General features: G+C 43.5%; 1 protein-coding gene across 1 annotated transcript; it reads left to right on the top strand.

Annotated features, from left to right (window-relative positions):
- The first annotated feature begins 20,672 nt into the window (after nt 1–20,672).
- On the top strand, nt 20,673–22,929 carry LOC149315658 (CCAAT/enhancer-binding protein beta-like). The gene has a single exon (XM_089513840.1). It carries the CDS (start codon nt 20,829–20,831, stop codon nt 22,017–22,019), a length of 1,191 nt encoding a protein of 396 aa, XP_089369966.1. The 5' UTR covers nt 20,673–20,828; the 3' UTR covers nt 22,020–22,929.
- Nucleotides 22,930–25,523: the final 2,594 nt, after the last annotated feature.

The raw sequence follows: 25,523 nt of genomic DNA, 5'->3' as shown, positions 1-25,523 counted from the left end.
TGCCTGAGTTTACTGGCAAGGGCAAGAGACTGTCCCTTTTCCCCCCTCCACCCTGCTAAATGAGTCCAAACCACTTTTGAACTTTGAACTCAGTTTGTAGTAGTTGAAGTAAAATGAGGAGAAATGGTGAGGGAGGGAGAAAACAAAGGCCCAAAACAGATGGGCAAAAGTGCCAGCTTCAGGCTGTGTTGGGGGCATGGCATTTGTACAACAACAACAACAACAACAACATAATAATAATAATAATAATAATAATAATACCTACAACATCTATTTATAGCACCCTTTTCACCAAAGGGTAGAACATCAGACATATATAATCAAAAACAAATATTGTTACCCATCTTGGCCACCTTAGACTCACTCAGCAACTTAATCCAGCAAATCAAAGAGGAAAGTCTTCAATCCTTTATGAAAGCAGGTAAGATCCTCTTCCAGATGGAGATGCAAAATAAGACTGTTAATTGCAGGGCCAAATTCTGAAAGGCTTGCAGCCTTGATAGAACTGGATGCATTGCTGGAACTGTCACTAGTCCTTTGTCTGTAGATCTTAAATTCCTAGATGGTACATACCATGGTAGCTGAACTGTCAGGTATTGGAGAAGTTACAGCACAGGGCCTTAAATGCCAAGACCTAAAGCTTGTAATGAGCTCTGGTCCAAACTGGTAGCCAATGGAGGCAGACTGACACCACTTTAACCAGGGATGTAGCCAAAAAGGGGGGGGGGTCTTGAGGTCTGGACCCCCCCTTCCATTAGAAAAATGAATGGTGCGTGCTGCTGCGCCGCCGCACCCAAGCCCCATTATAATGGTGGCACTTAGTCTGGACCCCCCCCCCCCCTTCCTAAAATGCTAGCTACATCCCTGCTTTAACCATCCTATAGAATCCTGGAATTTATAGTTTGTTGTGGCACTGAGCTCTCTGACACAGAAGGCTAAACTGCTCCTAAAACTACAACTCCCCAAAATCCATAGTATTGAGCCATGGCCGTTAAAGCAGTGTCAAACTGCATTAATTCTGCAGTGTAAATGCAGCCAGGGTGAAGGTGGATAGGATGAAAGGAATAGGAGGAAGAAAGAAGCCTCCATCAAATTGTTCATTCTCTTCTGTGGATATAAGAAAATAAACTGTAGAACAGCTCCCCTTTGTGGCCAACCTGATCTGCTTAGGTTTGGCATTCTAAACTGCATGCCCAGTGGCAGACTGTCCAAGTAGACATCTGAATCATTTTCCTTTGGTCTCACAAAGGCAGGATTAATGCTGAACATAAGGGAAACAAAAATTATGACCACAGAAGAGACACAGAAATTCAGCCTAGACAATGAGGAAACTGAAATAGTTAAAAGCATTCTTATAGCTAGGATCAAATATAGGCAGGAATGGTGACAGCAGTCAGGAAATAAGAAGAAGATTGGGAATTGGAAGAGTGGTTATGAAAGGACTAGAAAAACTACTGAAGAGTAAAGATATACAACTGAGCACAAAAGTAAGAATTATCCAAGTCATCATGTTTCCTATTACTATGCATGGATGTGAGAGCAGGACAGCAAAGGAAGCAGACAGAAGGAAAATCAACTCATTTGAGATGTGGTGCTGGAGAAGAGTGCTTATGATACTGTGGACAGCCAAGAAGACAAACAAATGAGTTTTGGAACAGATCAAGCCAGACATCTCATTAGAAGCCAAGATGATAAAATTGAGACTGATGTAATTTGGCCAATAATGAGAAAGTATGGAACACTGGAAAAGGCAATAATCTTAGGAAAAGTATAGGGCAGAAGAAGAAAAGGAAGACCACATGCCAGATGGATTGACCCAATCAAGGGGGGATATGGGCATGGGATTGCAGGAACTAAGCAGAGAAGTAGAAGATAGGGGTTCTTGGAGGTGTCTCATTCACAGGGTCGCCATAAGTTGAGGTTGGCTCAGGGGCAGATAACAACAAACAACAAAACTCTGTCTCTGAACCTGTGTTGTACCTTTAGTCCCATCCACTGCTGGAGTGCAGCCCCCAAAACTTTTCCCAATTTGAAATCTGGCCCCTGGGGAGGGCAGAATTTGGATAGCTATTCTAAAGAAGAATGAATAGATGACAGGGGTCTGTTACTGAACAGTGGTAAGATCATAGATTCACAGAATGAAGCCATGTTTATCATACAACATTGTGTGACATTGCAATTAGCCCATGAATAAAGAGGAATTCTAGCATTGCTTTTTATTCACAGAATATCCTGTGAAAATTAATCTATGGGTATGTTAATCTAAAAAGATTGGAAAAGGAAAAAAATATGATTCAACCATCAATTTTCTTTTTACATTCTTTACTAGGAAGGTCTGCCTATGGGAAACAGCAAGGTGTAGTGGCTTCAATGATTGACTGCAATTCTGGAGACCAGAGTTTGATTCCCAGCTAAGCCATAAAACCCACTGAGTGACCTTGAGCAATTCACATGCTCTCAACCTCAGGGGAAGGCAATGGCAAAGCCCCTCTGAACAAATCTTCCCAAGTAAACCCCATGATAGGTTCAGGGCCTTAGGGTCACCATACACTGGAAATGACTTGAAGGTACATAACAACAATAACCTAAAACACAATGACTTAGGCTGATATCTTTTCATTTGGGAAGCTTTTTGGCAAATTGTTGACATGATATTGTCCTTCTGTAAAAAAAAAAAAACAAACCTCTGTGCAATTAATTGTGTGTTTGATGTGTAATATGTAATGTTTTGTCTTGAGTTATTTGCTGTCTATCATGCGTGATATAATTAATAAAAATATTGGATTTAAAAAACAGCCAGCTTCATCAGAGACATGAAATGTTGCCTCAGGGGCTGTACAGACCAGCCATTAAGGTCGGCCTGGGGGCAGGGTTAGGGCATGGCATCCACATGATGCATACCCTGACTCCGCCCCCAGGCCAGTGTGAAGCCATACGCCACACGACATGCTGGATGGTGGCATGGTGTTCCTCCGACAATGTGTCTACATGACACAGCACCAAAGGAGCGCAGAAAAGCCATGCACCGGTGGCTATTGTGCCCTTTTCGGTGTGCAAAAAGGACCTGTTTTGTGCGACTCCTTTTGCACTGTGGAAAGGTGAGATCAGAGCCACAGTATGTAGTTCCGCAGCCCCATTCCAGCACTAAAAGGGGCAGTCAGTTCAACCCTTCAGTTTACAAATCATGTATACACTCACATGCTTCTGTGAATGGAAAGACATAACTAGTGCTCTGACTCTGGCAAAGATTTGGAGCAATGGACTTTAGGGGTTTAGTAGGTACCCAGATTTGAAACAATACTCGATTTTAGGGGTATTGTAAAACATGCAGTTGTTGTTGCAAAACAGTTGTAAAACTTTGTCATAAGTTTGGAGAGAATTCCAAATTTGGGGGATCATAGTTAAAGCTGTCCGGAAGCACTGTGTGTGTGTATCTGCCTTCAAGTCACTTGTAGAGTTTTGGTGACCCCATGAATTTCATAGGTTTTTTTCAGGTAAGGAATAAGCAGAAGTGGTTTTGCTGGTTCTTTCTTCTGAAATGTAACCTGCTGAACCTGGTATCCATTTGTGGTCTCCCATCCAGGTACTAACCCAAGCTGACCCTGCTTACCATTCATGATCTGAACAGATCTGGTGCCTTTAGGGTATTTAGGCCTTTCCATAAAGTGCTACAACAAGAAAAGGGATTTAAAGGTTGCAGTCCTTGAAAAAAGAAAGCTCAAAAGAGAAACAACTGAATTGAATTTTATTTACACATTCCAAACTATTAACACATATGAACAAATACAATGGCTTCATGCAGGCTATACATATTAACAAAAGTGTCTTTATGCAAAGAGATCTTTTAGCACCTTTCAGACAAAGAGAGAAATCCTTGCTACTGTAACAAAAGAGTCCTTTCTAGTGTAACAAAAGGAATCTTCTCACTAGAGGAACTGACTTTTGGTAAGTGGATTAAATGCTTTCACACATCAACACTTACCACCTTTGAAAATTTAGGACAATGGTCATGATTTGCATCCTTCTGGATCCTATTATATTCCATCCCACTCTCACAGCTTTGTATATATGCTTTGTGTGTGTTTGTGTGTGTGTGTGTGTGTGTGCGCGTGCGTGCGTGTGCGCGCGCACCTTCAAGTTGCCTGTTGACTTATGGTGACCCCATGAATTTAATAGGATTTTCTATTTTCTAAGGCAAGGAATGCTCAAAGGTGGTTCTGCCAGCTCCTTCTTCTGAAATCTAACCCATGGCAGTCTCCCGTCCAAGTACTAATCAGAGCTGACCCTGCTTAGTTTGCAAGCTCAGACAAGATTTTGTGCTTCTAGGGTATTTAGGCCTTGCATATATACTTTATATCTTAATTATTATCACTCTGTAAGCATCAAAAGAAGTGGATTTAAATCCACAAAAGCTCAAAATAAAAACCAATCAGTTTATTTTAAAAAATAAACCCAGTTAGCCTACATTTCTTTTCTTCTCCTTCCTCCTTTTTTATGCTACTTCTTTGAAAACAGGAAACAGAACATTGGTGCAGTACAGACCGCCCCAAAGGGGCAGCCTGCCAGTGGCCTAATTCCCTCCAAAGGGAAGCCGCAGCCACCAAACTGCATGGCTTCCCTCCAGAGTAAAAAGAACCTGGAAAAACCAGGTTCTTTTTGTGCCATGGGGCAGATGTCACGAGTGTGCCAATGGGGCACTTGAAATGTAAGCGATGTGCGGTGCCGTGTGGATGCCACGCGGTGCTTACGTCACAATGGCGGTGCTAGTGTACACAGGATGCCACCATTGTTACACCGCCCACATGTACTAGGGTTAGGGACTGTGCAGTTGCTGCACGGTCCCTAACTCTAGTATCACCGCTGCCACGCCACATCTATCTCTGGCCATTTTTACCTTAACAAGTGGCTATTAACAGGTAAGCCACAAGATGGCAGCATGAACTCACATTCATTTCATTAAAATGTGTTTAAAATTATTGTTTTGTTTTTTTTTCCTACCAAGCTCTTAGGAAGAAAAAAAAAGTACATAAATAAAAAGTCCTTCTAGACAGGAGATTTGTGAGTGCTGAAATCTGCAGAATCAGAAGCATACCTGAATGTCAAAAGCTGTAAGGAGACTATGTAGATCCCCATGCCAAATGATGAAAATCTGCAGGAGGAGGACCAATACAGAGAGTACAGTCCAAATCAGTAGGTACTCACCTGTCATATCCAATTGACAATAAAGCTGAAGTTAGCTTGTAAAAAATAAAAATAAAGTTAATGTATGTGCAGGACATAACTTTTGTGAGAAGCATGTTTTAAAACCTCAGTTTAAACCAGAAAATTTCATAAAATCAAATAATCAATATATGTTGCTGTGTGCTGACAGTTTGTTGCATGATTAAACAGCTTTTGCTGACAAAAGGTTTTTCTTAACATTTAGGCGGATTCTCTTTTCTTGTCATTTGGATCCATTGGTTAGCTTTCTAGTTTCTAGAACAGCGATCACAAAGTTGGCTCCATCTCTTACATGATATGACTTCAGATATTTGGACCTGCATTTTGGACCTGATAAAATTTCTGAGCAGTTTGCAAAGGCACCTCATTTACAGTAATCCAAAGGGGAGGAAAGTTACAGTAATCCAAAGGGGAGGAAATCAAGGCATGTAATCAAAATGTTAAAAATCATACAGGAGAAAAAACAGTCATGCACCTGCATCTGGTTTGAGCGTTTGCTTAAGCTGGTGTTTAAGAAGGTCTTGAGGGTGCATTGATGCACTCAGAGGCCACATTCTTTCTTAAGGTAAAGGCAGTAAAAATGAAGTCATAAATTTACCATCTCTATTGGCAACAACAAAGTAATTTTTTTTTTTTTGCTCTTTCTGTCCTTGATGCATTGCAAGCTTTCAACATCATTCATCACTTCTGTTTTGTGTGGTGTTTAACACCTTTGCCTGATAAATAAGGCTTGGAACTTTAATAATTAGTATAATATATTTTGCATGGTTGAACTGATCTAATAAATGCATCCTTTGGATTTTGTTGCATTTTGCTTCTTGGCCAAAATGAAAATTCTGAGCAACATATTTCATACTGTGCTGCTTTTGTGCAAACATTGGCTCCATCTCCTAGAAATGTAAGGCCCTTCTTTTACTTCTGCTGTAATCTTATTATCCTGGGAGGTCATCCAAGGCCAGAGGGAAAGCCCAACCTTGCAAACTCCCTCCCAATTGCAGGGACTATTTCCATAGTCCTTTCCATGTTAGAACCAGAGCTTTTGAAAGTTACTCTTTGGACTATTGTTTCCAGGCTCTCCCCAGGCAGTGTTGGAGGTTTGGGAAGCTGTGGTCCCAAAAAAGTAACTTTTTCAAGATCAATCAATCAAGTGTTGGTAGAAGTGGCTCGGGGGGGGGGGGGGGGTAGGAAGTGATCCATGAGTATGTTATGGAGAGGGGCAGGAATCAGGAGGTTATGAATCAATTCTATAGGGATTCTAACCTTCTCATACCTCTTACCCATTCCTGGGTATGGTACATATAGGCAGGAATACTGTTAGTTGATTCCCATTAAAGCAGACTCATTGAATCAAATGCTGAGTCAACATATATACCAATTTAATTGATTCAGTGGTTCTTCTCATGTCAGGACATAGACTATATAGGTTGCAAAGATGCATGGGCTGTGTCTAACTACCTCAAGGGCTGCCACAGAGAGGAGGGAGCAGGCTTGTCCTCTGCTGCCTGAGAAGGTAGAACTTGGTTGAATAGTTTTAAGTTAGAGGGGAGTAGATTTCGACTGAACATTAGAAGGAGCATCTTGACAATGAGAGCAGTTTGGTTAGTGGAACTAACCGCTGTGCATGTTTAGTTCTCTGTTGGCTGTATGTATGCATGTGTGGTGTGAATTGCCTCCTTAGAACATTCACACCAAGATGCTTTTAAAGCTTTGACTTTCAGTTTCTGGATTGTCAGTATGTAATACTCATTACACAGTCATTGTCAGTCAGTGCCTGACTTTACTATTTGTACAGGGTAACATGTATTTTATTTACTTCCAATTGTTGGAATAGTAACAAGATCTATATTTGAGTCATTATAGGGTTAATGACCCTTATAGGATTAATGGTGAGCTACTGAGAATACACATGATCTTCAGCTGTGTATGTCTAGCTTTAGGCCTCATTCCCACTATCTTTTAAACCAGATTGCAATGTGGTTTGAACTGGGTCAAATAACCCTTAAATTGGGTCCCACTTAAATTGATTTGCTAAAGTGATTCGGTGAGGGAGACCATGCGACCCATTTGACCCATGTCTTTTTGACACTGATTTTTTCCACATCTTTTTCACCAAATTGATTCAACACAAGTATGAACCAGAAGCAGATCAGAATCGATTCAAATTTGTGCTTTAGCTGACTGGAGCCGAATCATTTTGAATCAATTCATTCATGAATGTGAACCACAAGTGGGTTATTTTGATGCCAGAAAATTACAGAAAATGCCTGCAGCGCACCCCATTACTCCTTCCAGGGCACAGGAGGCTTTTTTCCAGCATGGCTTCCAGCGTTTGCTGGAAGCCACATATGGCGCACCCGCATATGATGCAAGCGCACTTTAGTTTATTTTGTATCCTTTGTATATATTGGCTTTGTATACTTTTGTTATATACATTGTTGGTTATCCTTTTAAACAAATATAGACAAAACTTACTTATAGTACCCTTTGTTTTTGGTCTTTTCAGATCTACTGTTTCAACACCAATGACATGCTTACCTTCACACCTAGAACAAAATAATCATTACCCCACAGGCCACAGGCGCTCTGTTTCTGGGCTAGGCCACAGGCAGGAAGCTTAAGAATCATAGTTCTCACTACAATGAGAAAATTGACCCACTGCTGGCAACTGATTGAAACTGCTTGAAATCTTTAGGGTTTCTCATTTACTTAGCAGAATCTCCTCTGTTAGGATAATTCCACAGACCAATAAAACTGACACCCCCCCCCCCCCATTCTAGTGGAGGTTGGTGGTTTGATGCCAATGACATGGTAAATCTCCTCTGTTTTAGTTCAAAATTCAGATGCACTATCCAAGGTCAAATAGGATCAGGATCTAGTTCTTTAAATTTGAACTTTAGAGATGAAGCTCAAGGTGCTTTCTAAGTTTAAATCAGCAGTAAAGACCAGTCTCTTCCAGCAGGCCTATCTAGATTATTTTAAAAAATGGTTTATAAATTATTTATCGATGGATTGTATTGGTTTTATATGCTCTTATATATGTTTTATTTTTTAAAAAAATTATTTATAAAACTTTTTATATACAGAAAATTAAAAAACAAACTCATCATTACACCATGGTGTCAGAAAATATATTGAAAAATATTAACCAATACTTCCATTGTTACTTTGAATACAATTCTCAACTCTGTACATCACAAGCTCCTACTTCTCTTTTTTCCCATTTCCCCTTTCTAACTATTTTCATGTTACCTCGAAGTATAAACTATCATCCATAATTGTTTCTTAAGTTGCATATTATCTTATCATATCTGCACCCTATTATTGCTTATACCTGCAATTTGCCATGTATGTGGTTTCATAAGTGTTCTGTTATTTGTTATTGTTCCCTGACTCAATCCACAGGGAGGGGGGTTAAGCCATCATCACCATCACCATCACCATCATCATCTTTTGGAGGGGGGGGGGGTCTCTTCTAATATGGTGCTCTTTGTTGTTGTTGTTCCCATGTGCCTTCAAGCCGTTTCTGTCTTCTGGAGACCCTAAGGCAACTCTATCATGGGTTTTTCTGGGGCTGAGAGTGTGTGACTTGCCCAAGGTCACCCAGTGGGTTTCTATGGCCAAACGGGATCAAACCCTGGTCTCCAGAGTTGTAATCCAATACTCAACCACTACACCACTTTTGAGCTCTATTTTTCTGTTTGGAAATAGAGATAGAAATCTTAGCTAAAGGGGCTGTTCTTTTAGATGAGCTGGAGATTTGCACACAGTACTTTGCTCTTGTCAAGAGCTGAGTGCCCCAAAACTGGGGAATTTGGACCCTCATCTCCTGCTTGGAGATGACATGAAACTGGAGATCCAGGTCCAAGTCCTGAAATTTGGTAACCCTATTTTTGTGTATATGGTATGATTCCATATTTAGCTGCTTGAGGAAGGCAAGGACTTCTGGCTGACTGGGGGATTCTGGGAGTTGTATTCCAAAGAAGTAATTCTCCCAACAGTTGGCAAAGTATTGTGTAAACTATTTGAAAATTTGATTCCATGGCTGTATAGAAAACATACAGGAGGCATGAGTTCAGCTGGCTGACAGTTCTTCCTGTGCCACCATCAAAGCTGACAGGCATGTGCTCCTTTGACCTTTCTGCTGTACTAGATCTTTTTCCTTTTTGTGCATTTTGGTCATGTTGTCCCCCAGAGGCAATAGACTGGAGCTGCCCATTGGCCAGGTGACGTCTCTCCTGCATTTTGGAGGGCAAAGAGCATCCTCTGGCCAGATAAGGCTCAGATTGTGCAATCTCACAAGGCGAGGGAACAACTGATCAGAGGGGAGCCAGATGAAGGATGCATTTGAAGGACAGCCAAGCACCATCCAGACTGAGAAAGACTAACATCTCTCTTGAAAGAAACCCTGCTCATTTTTTTCCCTTGCAGCATGCTTTCAGTATTTGAATCCTGCAAAACCTCAATACTAACATTTCACCAGTATACTAAAAATCAGTTTGTAGTCTGCATGAGTGTTGGTGCATCTACAGTTGTGTGTGAAAACTCATTCTCAACTTTGGTTCATGTGCTGACACTATACCAACATTCAGGGCTTTATCAGAGAATAGCAAATTTAGTCATCTTGGCTTTTGAAAATAAACTATTTGAAGAAATTTCCAGCAGTTAGTTTCTCTACAAATTAGCAGAGAAATCATGGCTCATTACACTTTATTAACAATTCAGATCATTCTAGCAGGATAACTTGTGCAATATGCATTTCTGTCATAGTCACTGTTATTTAGTTTACATAACAATTTTGCTTGTGGAAAATATTTCATTTTAGGCTAATTTGCTTGTTTGGAAAATACATATCATACTTTCTAATTAAAATGCATTAATTGGGGGTTATTTTAGTCATTGTCTATGAAAACATTTCCCCCTCAGAAACCACTTTTATAATTACTGATGCCCCAAACCTCCTCTCCCCTCTCCAATTTTTGTTGTTACCCCACAGTGAAAATTGTCTCACTGTACCCTCAGACTAAAGAAGTGGTTATTTTCTGCTGGTATATCTAGAAGAAGATAATCTCATGCATAAACTGCAGAAGATAATTTCATGCATGAACTGCAGAAGATAATCTCATGCATGAACCTGGGACACCTTGGGTCCCATAATGAGAGACAGGAGGATCATAAATAAAGATCAAGACCCTACATTGTCTACTGCCACACTGCATAATTAAAGCAGTTGGACACTGATTTCATGGTCATAGCTCCATCCTGTAAAATCCTGGGATTTTTAGTTTGCTGTGGCAACAGAACTTTCTAACAGAGAAGGCAAAATATCTCACAAAACCACAGAACCTAGAATTCCATGGCATGGAGACATGGCAGTTAATACAGTGACAAACTCTATTAATTCTGCAGTGTAGTTGTATCCTCAAGCAACTTAGTAATGAACATGTAACTAAGGAATGTCTCATGGCCCAACCCAGAACAAATTCACCACCTGACTGACATTGGAACCACCAGCTATTACTAGGTGCTTCTCTCCATTTTCTTCTCCCATAATAGATTTAACATGCTCACCCTCTGGAACCTTCATCTCGAGTGTTTGATCACACTTGTATTCCTGACAGTGGACTATTTGTAAAGCTGGGTTATGAGGGACTGAAAATATTTGCAATTCATAGAAGAACTGTCTTTTTCAAGTAAGATATTAAAAACAGACTGCTCAATGGTGATTTTTTAAAAAAGAAACCGTTGCATATTTTGTAACATTTAGAGGAAAACAGATATTTGCATTTCACTTGGAATGTGGGGCACTTTATATTAATAATAATTTTATTTCTTAGCAGAGGTCTAATGTCTAAGTTTCAGAGAAGACTAACACAGCTGAAATGGTACTGTCCAGCATCCAGCATTGTAAGTGGACATCTCACCACTGTTGCCTGCCAGTACCAAGATGGTAACCATCATCAGAGTAAAGCATTAAACTATCTGGCCTGTGAAACTTTGGCGGGATACAGACCGCCCCTTTGGGGCAGCCTGCACCCGCCCCTTTCCCCAATGGATCGGGGCTTCAGCTGTCACAGCGGCAGCCCCGGAAGCCTTGATCCGCCGTTTTTCCTGGCCTTGGGGAAGCAGCAAAATGCCGCTTCTCCACAGCCTGGAAAGGGGTGTCCTTGGGGCTTCATGCCCCAAGGACACCCCAACAGTGGAGGGGAAAGGGAGAAAGGGGCCATTCAGCCCCTTTCTCTCTGTATCACTGGTGCGGTCATTTAAAGGCCGCGCCAGCAATAATGCAGCGGTGTGGCTGTGGCGTCGTAATGGCAGTGCCCATGTAGACAGGGCGCTGCCATTACAACACCGAGGTTACGTGCTAAGGTTGTGGGGCGTCGGAAAGGACACCCCGAGGCAACCCTAGCATGTATCCAGGCCGGTGCTTTGCACCGGTCTGGATACCACCTAAGGTAGCCTGCTGTTTTTAGGTGCCATGAAGGATGCAATCCTGACAACAGCATTGAAATCTGATATACTGTACAGTGGGCCCTTGGTATCCACTGGGGTTTGGTTCTAGGACCCCTCATGGATACCCAAATCTGTGGATGCTCAAGCCCCATTAAATATAGTAAAATCATGTCACTCATATAAAATGGCAAAATCAGGGTTTGCTTTTTGGAATTAATATTTTTTTAAAAATATTTTCAAACTGTGGATGATTGAATCCATGAATAAAGAATCTGTGAATATGGAGGGCCAACTGTATCTTGCCATATAATAATAATAATAATAATAATAATAATAATAATAGGATTTATTTATATGCCGCCCGCTCGATCACTGGGAATCTGGGCGGCTTACAACAGAGGGGATAATAGACGGTTCCCTGCCCTCAGGCTTACAATCTAAAAAGACAGGACACAAAAGGAGAAGGGAATGGTGATGGGGAGGGGATCAGGTTCAGTATTCTTCTCTCCCTCTGAGGCCTGGACCAAGGCAGATGGACTGGAAGGGGGGCTCTTTTTCTTAATCGAGGCCGGGCCCAATGGCGTTGGGCCTGTCTTTTCACTCCCTCTAAGGCCAGTAGATGACAGATGGAAGGAGGGAGGGGAGGGCATATCAGTTTGTCTAGGCCTTGGGAGAGATCCTTCTCTCATTCCCATCACATTCATAAGCAAATCTGGTGGGGACACAAGGTAGGGTTTTGTTATTAGCTGTTCCAAGGCTCTGGAACTCCCTTCTTAAGAAGAACAGAATGGGCAGCTCTTTGCTGTCCTTTCATCTACAACAATTTGTTGTTGTTATTCTGACAAGCTTGTGAGAAATTGTGTTTTTTTTTAAAAAAGGGCTTTATTATTTTGAGCTGTGCTGTTTTCAAAATAGCGTCATTACTGTTAATTGTATTTTAAGATTTGATTTTAGTATTGTTGAGAATTCTGTTACATTTAATGGAGGTAAGATATTTGCTATATCATACAGTGTTTGTTTTAATCAGTAAATTGCCTTGAGTTTTGGTTTTGGGGAAGAAGACGTGATAGGAAGAGACTCATCATCATCATCATCATCATCATCATCTCCAACTCCCAATCCAATCAGTAGGTGGAATGGGAGAGGAACCATTTTGTCCTTTGCCTCAGGCAGCAAAAGGTTACTTGCCAATATCTGTTTTGTGTCCAAAGCAACAATGGCATACTTCTAACCCATTTGGTAAACTTGTCCACCAGTGACTTCCATGAGATAACTTTCATTTTCTTTCATAGACTCTTGGTCCAGTAAACAGATATTGCAACAGAAAGAAGACAAAACATCAGCAGTCAGGAATGGGTAAAGCTGGCTGGCCTTTTCTTGTTAACTTTCTTTCACCTTGCTATTCTGGCTCTTTGATTCACATTGGATGGAGAGACCTTTTTTTTCCTCCCTGCATACTTGTTTGCAGATATTTTTGTGCTTTTTTTTTTTTTTTAAAGTATGATTTCCCATTTTTTGATTAATCAATGCATATTTGTGTGTATTTTTTTTAAGTACACATTTTAGTCATGCACATTTTTGCAAGTGCATGCATGGTTCCATTCCTTTTATCTCCTCTCAAACACTCATATACCTCAGAAATGTACAGATTCTGTTGGTAGTCTTGGGAAATGCAAAATGGGTTTTCTCAACCAAAATATGAACAATATGAAATCAATGAAGAACAGATCACAAGACCAGAGTTGATCTTGTAATTTTGTTGTGCCAGCCCAGGTTGAATTTGGGGGTGGTGAAGTGACAGTCTAAGCTTCATTTTCTGTAAACGTGTTGCTGTTAATTATCATTTTTATTTTCCTGCTCAAAATGCTAAGCCGACTACATAGCAGCTGTATTAAACACTCTTGGCTCAGTCCCTGCAAGTAGAGGATGAACCCCCCAAGATGAACCCCCAAAATGGCTTGTGTGAATTTACTGTTGTATTTACAAATGAAGTGTAACTGCTTCCATCCAGCTTTCCTCTTAACCTGGAGAAAAGAAGGTTAAGAGGTGATATGATAGCCCTGTTTAAATATTTGAAAGGATGTCATATTGAAGAGGGAGCAAGCTTGTTCTCTGCTGCTCCAGAGAACAGGACCCGGAACAATGGATGCAAGCTACAGGAAAAGAGATTCCACCTGAACATTAGGAGGAACTTCCTGACAGTAAGGGCTGTTCGACAGTGGAATGCACTCCCTCGGAGGGTGATAGAGTCTCCTTCCTTGGAGGTCTTTAAACAGAGGCTGGATGGTCATCTGTCAGGGATGCTTTGAATTGGATTTCCTGCATGGCAGGGGGTTGGACTGGATGGCCCTAGTGGTCTCTTCCAACTCTACGATTCTATGATTCTATGATTCTATGATTCCCCATATTGTTCTCTAAACACATACAACCCTCATAATGAGAATGCAGTACATTAGTTTAATTTGCATGATTTATTCCAGTTATAAAAAATCAAAAAATCAAAAACTGAGGACAGAGGATTTTCATTGGCAATGTGGAGGGGGGGAAGATGGAGAGGTGGTCTGATGGTCATTTTTAAACATCTGAAGGGATGTCATGTACAAAACTGAGACAGCTTGTTTTCTTCTGCTCCAAAGATTAGAACATTAACCCATGAATTCAAATTGTAAGAAAAGAGGCTCCACTTAAATTTACTGTAAGATCTATTCAGCAGTGGAATGAACTGCCACAGAAGTTCCTGGTTTCACCTCTTTGGAGGTCTTTAAACAGAGGTTGGATGACTATCTTTTGGGAGTGCTTTACATCATTAGATATTTTTAAACTGTTGTAAAAGGGAAAAGAAGAAAAATTTGACCGAAGGAAGTAACTGACATTAGGAAACTGGGATAGTCGATGTTAGGAGGCTGTCATGGTGTAAAATCCCCAACATTTTCCACCCACCTCCTGATGGCCAGGATAACTGTGAGATGCTGGTGTCCCTAGCTGACAATTTTTGTGGCGGTTTTGGGAGCTTGCTGGATAGCCTGAAGTTCGATGTAAAGTCGAAGGCTTTCATGGCCAGCATCCATAGCCTTTTGTGGGTTTTTTGGGCTATGTGGCCATGTTCTAGCAGAGTTTCTTTCTGACGTTTCGCCAGCATCTGTGGCTGGCATCTTCAGAGAATGCTTTGCCTGGAAAAATTGGGTGTATATATACTGTGTGAGCCTGGGAATGCACATGCAAATCACTCCTGCAGTATATATACACCCAATTTTTCCAGGCAAAGCATTCTCTGAAGATGCCAGCCACAGATGCTGGCGAAACATCAGAAAGAAACTCTGCTAGAACATGGCCATATAGCCCGAAAAACCCACCATAAAGCCTGAAGTTCAGCAATTGGCTGGGATGAACCATTAATCATTTCCAAAATTTGGGCATTGCCTCCACAATAAGAATTCTATTCCCCTTTAAATACTGAAATTTTCGTTCTGTTCCCCAAGTTTCTATCTTTACTGAGAATGAGATGTGGAAAATTATTCATACCTAGACTTTTCTATTTTCATTCTTGTCAATGCTGGCTCACTAAAAGAAAAAAGAAAATGAAGCATAATTAAGTGTATCAGAACTGCTGCACATCCAGCAGACAAGAGAACTTGTTATTATGGTACAGCTAATATCCAATTGTATATTAATGGTTTTATACTCTTTCTAGGTTTAATTTCTTTTTAGTGTTAACTGCTTTTAAGATTGGGATGAGGAATGGGGTTTTGCATTTTTAAGCATCTTTCTTTTAACTGTATTTTGCTATTTTTACTGTTGTAATCAGCTTGGATTCCTTGAGATTAAGTGGAATATAAATAAATTATTATTATCATCATCATCATCATCATCATCATCATAAATAAAATCAATAATATTCCTTGGAAGAAATAAAATGAAATTGATAAGATCCTAATGATCATACAGAAACACTAGAAAATATGTGCCAAATTTGGATCTTAGTTACCATGAGGCCCACTCATTCTCTCTAAGGTCCAAAACACACTGCACAAATAATCCAGTTTGAGCCCACTTTAACTGCCCTGGCTCAATGCTAGGGAATTCTGGGAATTGTATTATTGTGTGACATTTAGCCTTCTCTGTCAGAGAGCTTGGGCCACAATAAACCACAATTTCCAGGATTCCCTAGCACTGAGCCAGGGCTGTTAAAGCAGTCTCAAACTGGATAAAGTATTAGCCATGTGGACTGGAGCCATATTTTTAAAGAGAATTTTTTTAAAATGCCTAAGAATCTATGCCACAAAGCCGAAGGCTGTGCTAGCAACTGTGCATATTTCTAGGTGCTGTGACACTATTATACTTCCAACCAAGAACACGAGTCTGAGGAGTGAAGGGATGCAAGACTGCACAGCCCGACTGTTGATTTCTTCCTCTTTTTAAAACTCTGAGGTTGGAGCCTTCATAAACAGTTGACTGTTTGAATCGCATAATGCAATACCTGTTCCTCTGGCTTAATGTTACAATGTTTCTCACACCGCAGGATTGCTTCACATTATTCGGAGAGGCAAAGCCATTTTTTCCCTTTTCCCCAGTGCTGGGTTGTCTTTTGCTCAGGCATGTGACACTCCCACTGCTTTTAATGATATGTTTTGCTTCAAATTGGTGTCCTTTATGCTGGGACTGAGTCACCCTCTTGTAAACAGGTAAATGTGGGAGTCAAAGAGGGGAAAATATAGGTTTGCCTCTCCAAGGTGGGTGTCTTTAATTAGACAGGGTATTAGGCTTCATTACTTCCAAGTAATGGCACTCCCTCTTCAGCTGTACTTCAACAGTCCCAATGGCAGAGATCTCAGAAGTTCATGCACCGAGCCTTCAAAGGTCACTGCCCTCTCCCACCCAACAGGCATTTAAAACAGACTAGCCTTCAATACCAAGTCAAGTGCAAATCCCTATCACCTGTAAAAAACTTTGTAATAATTTTCTTTTATTACATTGTGTAAATCTTAATTTTTTCATTTCCAATATTTTGTGACCATTTAATCATGTTTACCTTAATTGTTTCTTCATATAATTCTATCTCTAATAGATATTTGTAATTTTTTTATCAATTGACTTCTTCCTTCATTATTTTATCAAAGCCTTTCCTTTTCCTATTCCTTGTGTTTCTATATCTTTTTTGAAATCTTCTCTTATTTGCCAATATTTAAGCCAATATTTCTCAATTTTCTTGCACGATTTGTTCCCCCATTTTAAGTTTGTCTGATTCTCCTGTTCTTATTAAGATTTCTTCACACCTTAGCCATCTTCCTCTTCCTGCCATTTCTTCTTCTTTATGAAGTGCTTCTTGTGTAGAAGTCCACCTTGGAATTTTATTATAAAAGTGTGTTTTTTATATTTATTCCATAGTATCAGACCACTAGGAGATACCAGGGATGTTCAGTTAGGGTTAGGAAACTGTCCTCCATGAACCCCTAGAGAGCCATGGCTGACAGGCAGGGCTGACAATACAGGGCTGGATGGACCAAGGGTCTGATTCAACATAAGGGCAGTTTCTTATGTTTCCCTCCTAGTCGGATTTCAGAGGCTAAGCGGGGAAACCATTGATTAAGGCATACTAGGAATCTCCAGACAGGGCTAGGAAAAAGTCCTGCCTGAAACACTGGAGATCCATGGCTACGAATCAGAGGCGAGAGAAATGGAGTAGATGGGCCTATGTGGTCTGACTCAGTACAAGGCACTTTCCTGTGCTGGACAAGGAAGAGCTCTTTGCCTGAGCATGCCTACTGTGTGTTGTCCTTATCAATAGCAGTTTAGTGTCTGACTCAGCTTTTCCAAAGGAAAAGGGCAAACAAAATGGCCCTGATAGTAGAAATGGTGAGGTCTGGTGCTCCTCTTTGGGGCCACGTGAAGTTTTGCTACAGCTCTGCAGAACACCCGAACCTGTTTTCTTTACTAAGGCATAGCCTAGAAATGGATGAAGCAATTCCCTTAGAAAAATGTTCCTCTGAATGGGTGCAAGTTGCCATTTCTATTTCCTTATCTCACACCCCAATGTGGGATTAAGGAAAAGGTCTTTCCAATTAGACATGTCCACACGTTTTGTCCCAATGCCTCTGTCTCATTAAAAACAACAACAACCACATAAACACATCAGCAACAAATGCAAATCAGGTACCGATCACTTCTAATCAATTCCAAGATATTTTGTTTTGAATCCAGATCCTAGTGTGGCTCTTTTAACCAATTCTTTTTCCTTTTCCATAAAGATGGGCAACTACAAGCATGCAAGAAAATATAAATTAATGCAGAGTGCTGGACTAGAAAGGGCAGAAACCAAGTCTACTTTCTCTTGCCAGTTCTAAATTTAAGCAAGATTTTAATTTTACTCCTGGAACCCAGTTTTGCATTAATGGAATAATTGTGATCTTCTGTTCTCTTGTCACCTATAGTTGTGGGAGAGGTTACCTTTATGTGCTCACTCTTTGAAAACACAACTGATGCCTTTCTCTGAAGATGCCAGGCACAGATGCTGGCGAAACGTCAGGAATAAACTCTTCTAGAATATAGCCATATAGCCTGAAAAACCCACAAAAAACTACAATTGATGCCTGCTTATTCTAAAATTAGTTCCATTGCATTTAATGGAAATTGGTCCCTTCCCAGTTTGGTGTCCTGTTGCACTACCAATTCTATCATTCCCAGTCACCATGACCATGTTTTTTGGAAAGATGGGAGGTGTAATGCAAGACATTTAAGACTGAGGCACCAGGTTGGTGGGAGGCTGCAAGCAGGTATGTTTTGAATTGCAGTCTGAAATAGATAATGGAAACCACCTCTCTAAGGTGTTGGCAAAAGGAAACTGAGTTGAATCTGTCTGTGAGCTCAGAACAGGACAAGTCCTACCATGGAACAGAGCACAGCAGCTGCTTCGGGTGGCAGAGGCAGGAGGGGGTGGCTTTTGCTTCTCCTCCCTCCTGAGTTCCTTATTACATCTACTTTTTCCTAGAGAAGAAAGTTGGGTGTGCCACTCTCTAAAGGGCCTTCCTCCTCACCTGAGCTTTGCCAAGTTTTTGAACTACAACTCCCAGAATTCCCCAGAGTGTGGGCATGGAGGTTTAACAGGACTCTGAAGAGCAGGAATTTTACCCCATCTTGGCCATGTAAACCCACTTGGTGACCTTGGACAAATCACACTCTCTCCGCCTCAGAGGATGGCAATGGCAAACATCCTCTGAAGAAGCTTGGCAAAAATCCCCATGACAGGCTCACCATAAGTCGGAAATGACTTGAAGGCACGCAACAGCAATGCTGTCCATAAAGGGATTTTGGGTGCGTCTAGAAATAATGCAGTATGGAGCCACTTTAAGTGCTGTAGTGCCATCTTCTGGAATCCTGGGTTTTGTGGTTTTACAGTCTTTAGTCTTCTCTGCCAGAGTGCTGGTGCCTCACAAAAATGACAAGTCCCACGATTCTGTGTAATGGAGCCAGGGCCGTTAAAGTGGTAACAAACCGCATTATTTTCACAGTGCAGATGTACCTTTTGCCAAGCTCTGCTGCGCCTCAACATAAAGAGGGCTGAGCCAGTGTGGGGGAATGCTTTGAGTGTTGGACTAGAATTCTGGAGACCAGGGTTCAGTTTCCCAGCTTGGCCATGGAACACCATTGGGTGACCTTGGGCAAGTCACACTCTCTCAGCCTCAAGGGAAGGCAATGGCAAACCTCCTCTGAACCAATCTGGCCAAGAAAACTCCATGATAGAGTTTCCATCATAAGTCAGAAATGACTTGAAGGAGACAACACACAGACAGACACACACCAACCCCTGGGGCTGGGGCCCAATGTTCAGCCTGCTTGCCCAGTTCTCCTCTTGACACAGAAGGAAGCCCTTACAATAACGAACAAAATCGTTATTCTTGTCTCTATTTCCTCTCAGGCAGATTTGTCGGCTCCCTTCGCAATTGCAACTTTCTCTCTTTCTCTGGCTCAAGGCTATGGAATTCTGGGAGTTGGAGTTTGTTGTGGTCCCGGAGCGGAGTTTTTTCTGGAGTTAAAGCGGTGCTAAAACGGGTTATTTATCAACTGTGGATGCAGCCATGCTTTTCAGCTTTTCTCTGATCACAGAATCATCGAGCTGGAAGAGATCCCAAGGGCCATACAGTCCAACCCCCTTGCCATGCAGGAACTCCCAACCAAAGCGCGCACACACACACACACACACACATATATTCAGGGGGGCTCTGCTTAAAACCCTCCAAAGCAGGAGACTCCCCCCCCCCCTCCTCGGAGGCAGCGTCTTCCACTCTGAAGCACACCTCTCCTCTCCGCCTTCTCTTCTCTGGGCTCAAAATCCCCTCTTACCCATGCAACCGGGGGGCTGTGTGTGTGTGTGTGTGTGTGTGTGTGGAGAGGGCCCGCTCTGGTGGGACTGGAGCCTGAGGGAAGCACAGACTTCAACTTCCCTTCCCGCCCCGAGAGTGAGCGAGTGAGTCCCGGGGGTGGCGCGCTCCTTCCTGCCTGCTTCCTTCCCTCTTCTTCTTTCCCCCCAAACAGCCCCGCCCAGCCTTCCTTGCTCATTTCCTTCCTTGTGATTGGCTGGAGAGGGAGCTCGTCCCCGAGCCCTTGCAGCCCCAGCACGCGCACCAGGCCCTCTCTGTGTGTGCCTCCTTTCCTTCTCAGCCTCTGGGCGCGCGAGCCCTATGATTGACAGGCCCAGCAAGCAAGGAGGGAGGGAGGGGAAGGAGGGGAGCAAAGCAGCATGCCAAGCAGCCAACCCCGTGACGCGCCTTGGTTGCCATGGGACGCGCCCTATAAATACCCCAAGCGCCCAAGAACTTTCCCAAGTCCAGCCAGAGAGAGGGAAGGAAGAGGAGAGAGGCGAGGCCAGATGCTCCTCCGGACGAGTCTCCCTCAACCAAGAAGGACGCCAACCCTTAGAGGTGGTTGCGAAGTCCAGAGACAGGCTCCTCTTCCTCAGCCTCCTCCAACCCCCAGAGCCCTTGCGAAGCCCTTCTGAAGCCCTTCTGCGGGTGGGTTTGGGACGGTGGGAAGGAGGCGAGAGAGGGAGACAGAGAGCGCCGACGAGGGGCTTGGAGGGGGCGAGAGAGGCCGAGAGAGTGTGACCCCTCTTCCAAGCGCCCTCCCTGAGTGCTCAGCCCCGGCCTCCTTTCCCCGTTGCTTTCATGCAACGCCTGGTGGCCTGGGACCAGGCATGCCTCCCGCTCCCGCCCTCGGCCTTTAAATCCATGGAAGTGGCCAACCTCTACTACGAAACGGACTGCCTGGCGGCGGTGAGCAAGCTGCACCCGAGGGCCGCCGGGGGACGCTCCATGTCCGAGCTGAGCATCGGCGACCACGAGAGAGCCATCGACTTCAGCCCTTACCTGGACCCCGTCGGAGCCCAGCAGCAGCAGCAGCAGCAGCAGCAGCAGCAGCAGCAGCAGCAGCAGCCGCCGCCTCCTTCTTCCGCGGCGCCAGGGGGCAACTTCGAGCCGGTCTGCAGCAACAGCAGCGCCAGCAGCAACACCAGCAGCAGCAGCCACCCCCAAGATTTCCTCTCCGACCTTTTCTCCGAGCAGGACTACAAAGGAGGAGGAGGCGGCGGCGGCGGCGGCGGGAAGAAGCAGCACCCCTCTTCCGACTACACCTACATCAGCCTGGCTAAGCATAGCCACCACCACCAGCTCCATCATCCCCACCACCATCACCCAGGAGCCGCCATCGGGCAGAGCCACAAGCCGGGGCCTCTCCTAGGCTGCTTCCCTCCGCAGATGGTGGAGACCAAGGTGGAGCCGGTGTTTGAGCACTTGGACTCTTGCAAAGGAGGAGGAGGAGGAGGGGGGCCTCGGAAGGAGGAGGGGGCCGGGGCCGGAGGGGCGGCGGGGCCGGGGCTGGGGGGCCTGGCTTCTCCCTACGGCAGCGCCGTCCGCTCCTACTTAGGCTACCAGTCGGTGCCCAGCGGCAGCAGCGGCAACCTCTCCACCGCCTCCTCCTCCAGCCCCCCGGGGACCCCCAACCCTTCCGACTCCTCTAAGTCCGCCTCGGCTGGAGACCGCAGCGGAGGAGGCAGCCTTGGAGGCGGCGGCGGCCTTTACTCGTCGGGCGCCGGGAAGCACAAGTCCAAGAAGTGCCTGGACAAGCACAGCGAGGAGTACAAGATCCGCCGCGAGCGCAACAACATCGCCGTCCGCAAGAGCCGCGACAAGGCCAAGATGCGCAACCTGGAGACCCAGCACAAGGTCTTGGAACTGACCGCCGAGAACGAGCGGCTCCAGAAGAAAGTGGAGCAGCTCTCCCGGGAGCTCGGCACCCTCCGGAACTTGTTCAAGCAGCTGCCCGAGCCCCTCTTGGCCGCCAACGCCGGACACTGCTAGCCCCCCTCTCCCTCGCCGCCGAGTGGGACCCAAAGGAAAGGAGGGAGGGAGGGAAGGAAGGAGGGAGCCACCGCTGGAGAGGCCCTGCGCTTTGGCCTCGACGTCCCGGGAGAAAGGAAGGCCCCGAGGAGGAGGAGGAGGAGGAGGAGGAGGAGCAGCCCGGGCTTGGATGCCCTTTGGGCCCCGGGGGAGGGAGGGGAGATTTGGGGGCGAGGGCTGTATGTGGGGGTGAGCCTCTCCCCCAGCCCTCGAATGGGAAAGCATTGTTGAGGGGCTGTGTTAGAAAATAGATTTATACAGAGACACACAAAGAGAAACCTCAGGCGGGTTGCATATAGATTATTATATGTTTTCCCCTTTTAATTGACTGAAATGAAGCCGGGATGGATGTCTTTTTGCCCCTAGGTTTAAAGGGGGGGGGGGGGGGAGATAGGAAGAGTTTGGGGAGGAGGGTGAATGAATGGCAGTGGGGGGTGCATCTCTCTTCCACCCCCAAAATGGAAAAGCATTGAGGGGCTGGGGAGTATTAGAAAATATATATAGGGAGAGAGAGAGAAAGCCCAGAGGGTTTACATAGATATTATATATTATATATATCCCCCCCCCCTTTAATTGACACTGATGTTGGGAGAGCCTTTTCTCTGTGCTTTAACTCCTTCGGCTGGCGGGGGGAGTCTCCTGGCCGTTTCCATGTATCTCTGCCCTCCTCCTCCCCAACTTTACTAGGGTTTTTTCCCTAAGGGGAAAGAAAAAGAGATACCAAATCCAAGCAAGCCATCTTTGCAGGGCTGTTGTTGTTTTGCTCCCCTTTCACCCCCCTCTCCCCCTTTTTTGGTTGAATGTTAGTGTTATTTAAGGAAAGAATGGAAGAAAGAAAGAAAGGGACAATAACATAAAAGTAGAGAGGAAGGGAATCCAGAGTGATGCAATCTTTTAAAACATGGCTGGGAAGTTAGCTACACATGATGCAACCTCATGTAACTGTCAGTCATGGATTGAGTAATCTGTTAAAGATGTTCTTACAGGTTTTTTTAAAAAAATAATAAAAGAATGATCTATTTCTATAAGGAAAAAAGGACATATGTATATTTTGGGATCTATGCATTCTTGCTATGCAGCATTAATGAACAATTTTAATAAAACTTTATTGCTAGGATGGAAAATGAGAGCTTGTTTCTTTTAAGGCATTAACAGCAACAAATGTTCATTTTCATGGGGGAGATGAGATGGTGGGAGAGTGATCTGAAAATATTAACGTGGTTAACATTGGTGTTGTCCTGTCCAGTGAAGCAAGTTCTGGGTTTCTCCCACTCTCTAAGTAAAAATATGCTGCTCATTCTTTCAGTTTTCCTGGGTTAGTAACAACAAAACCCAAGAGAATCAGAAGATAACTGGCACAGTAAGTCTCTACGTTCTCTCCCTGTTTTCTAATGTTGTTGATTTATACTGAGTTTTTATAATATGGGCAATGGGAAGGAAGGGGCAGCATTAAAAACAGATGACTTAAATCTGTGAGTGTGAAAATCTTTATCTGACTGTTCATTGTATGTGTCTGCCTGGTGTGATCAGAGCCAGTGTTTCAGATTTGCTTACCTTACTGTTAGGAAGGACATAGACATACTAAGAAAGGTTAGGGTTTTGTGTGGCATGAACATAGACTTCTGTTCAGAGTAACTTGTGCAGCATAGAAAATCCAGTTAAAGTCAGAGAATCTCAGATTTTAGGAAAACAAGTTTCTAAGGTCCAAAACACACTGTAGAAATAATCCAGTTTGAGACTACTTTAACTGCCCTGGCTCAGTACTAGGGAATCCTGGGAATTGTAGTTTATTGTGGTACCAGGGCGCTCTTGACAGAGAAAGCTAAATGTCTCACAAAACTACAGTTCCCAGAATTCCCTAGCATTGAGCCCAGGCAGTTAAAGTGGTCTCAAACTGGATTATTTCTGCAGTGTGTTTTAGACCTAACTCACATGGTTGGGATAAAATTGTAAATATAATGGTAAGCTAAGCTAATGTGTCCAAACACAGATGCCAAATACAGTATTCAGATTCATTTTATTTTCCTGGTCTCACTGTTCTTTTAAAATGCATGGATTCCATACTCTTAGAAGTAAAATTAAGAGACTTAGAGGCCTGTTACAGACTGCCAAAATAAAGCTGCTTCGGGTCTCTTTGGAGGTATGCTATTTAAATGATGCATGGGTCCTAAGAGTCCGGAGGTCGCACCAAAGCCACACTCCATTCCTAAGCACCGTGGTGCAGCTTCCGGATTCTTAGGATGCACGCATCATTTAAATAGCATACCTCCAAAGAGACCTGAAGCAGCTTTATTTTGGCAGTCTGTAACAGGCCAGAGGCTTGCAAGACAATCTTAAGCAATGGGGCTGTCCTGGAAAGCCTTGGCAGTGGGAGAAAGACTTAAAGGCACAATAAGTGCAATCCATGTCTCCCAGCTTAGCATCTGCCATATTAAAGTGAATTAGATGCAAATTGTGTTAATTGCAGCTAGCAGAAAGAAGGCAATTAGCTCCAGCCTCCAGTGTTGTCTTGAGGCTTAGGAAAGCTTGTCCTTTTTTCTAGCCCATTAGCCTTATATTGTCATTCGTGCCTTTTAATATGCTATTGCTGTGGAAGGGGAAGGGATGGGGTTATAGTCAGACTGACTGCAGGCATAGCCCAAGGGGTTGCGTGTATGTGTGTGTTGTATACAAGCAAGTGGTAAAGGCCACAAAAGCAAGATGGGGCAGTTGCCCATATGCCTGTTGGTGGGCTACCCAGAAGCATTTGGCTAGCCACTGTGTGAAACGAATGCTGGACTCCATGAGCTTATATGTTTTTAAATGGTGGTGCGAGTGTGCTAGTGGTGATAGCATGAAGGATTTCTCAAGGCCAGGAAGCGCCTTTTTGCTCTTGAGTTGCTTGTAAAACGTTAACAGTACCTGGAGTTCACCGTGTGTGCATGCATGTGCTGGTGGTAGTGAAGAATCTGGTCTTACTCAGCATTTTCCTTGTCTCTAAACTCTGATATCCAAATCCCATGGCAAAGAATTTCTTTAAACCTTCCTGGTTACCCTTTGAAGAGGTGAAACTCAGAACAGGAGTCCAAAGATATTGCCGTGTTAGTTTGTAGAATCGGTATATAAAGAGATCTTGTAGTGCTTTTGAGATTAACTGAAAGAAACAAGTTGGCAACATGAACTTCGTAGACTAAAGTCTCCTTCCTCAGATGCAAAACAGGCGTGTGACAATTGTGTGGCTGTTTAGCATTTGGAAATGGTATTTTTTTGGATCACAATTCCCAGACTCTCACAAACAGCCTGACCACACTGACTATGCTCAGCAGGGTGCTTCTGGGAGCTGCAATCCAAGAGTCAGAATCCCTATAACCACCAGTTGGGTCTGCCAGATGGTATTGCAACCTCCATAATCCTTTGCCAAAAGGTTTTCAAGGATATGATGGAAGGAATTAGATAAAGTACTGTATCTTTATGTTTCTTTGTGGA

The sequence above is a fragment of the Sceloporus occidentalis genome, unplaced genomic scaffold, assembly GCF_023333645.1.
Source record: "Sceloporus occidentalis isolate IW3139 unplaced genomic scaffold, rSceOcc1.0.p SCAF_3, whole genome shotgun sequence".
NCBI lineage: Eukaryota > Metazoa > Chordata > Lepidosauria > Squamata > Phrynosomatidae > Sceloporus > Sceloporus occidentalis.
Note: the sequence above shows the minus strand (reverse complement) of the source record. Positions and strands in the feature narration are given on the sequence as shown.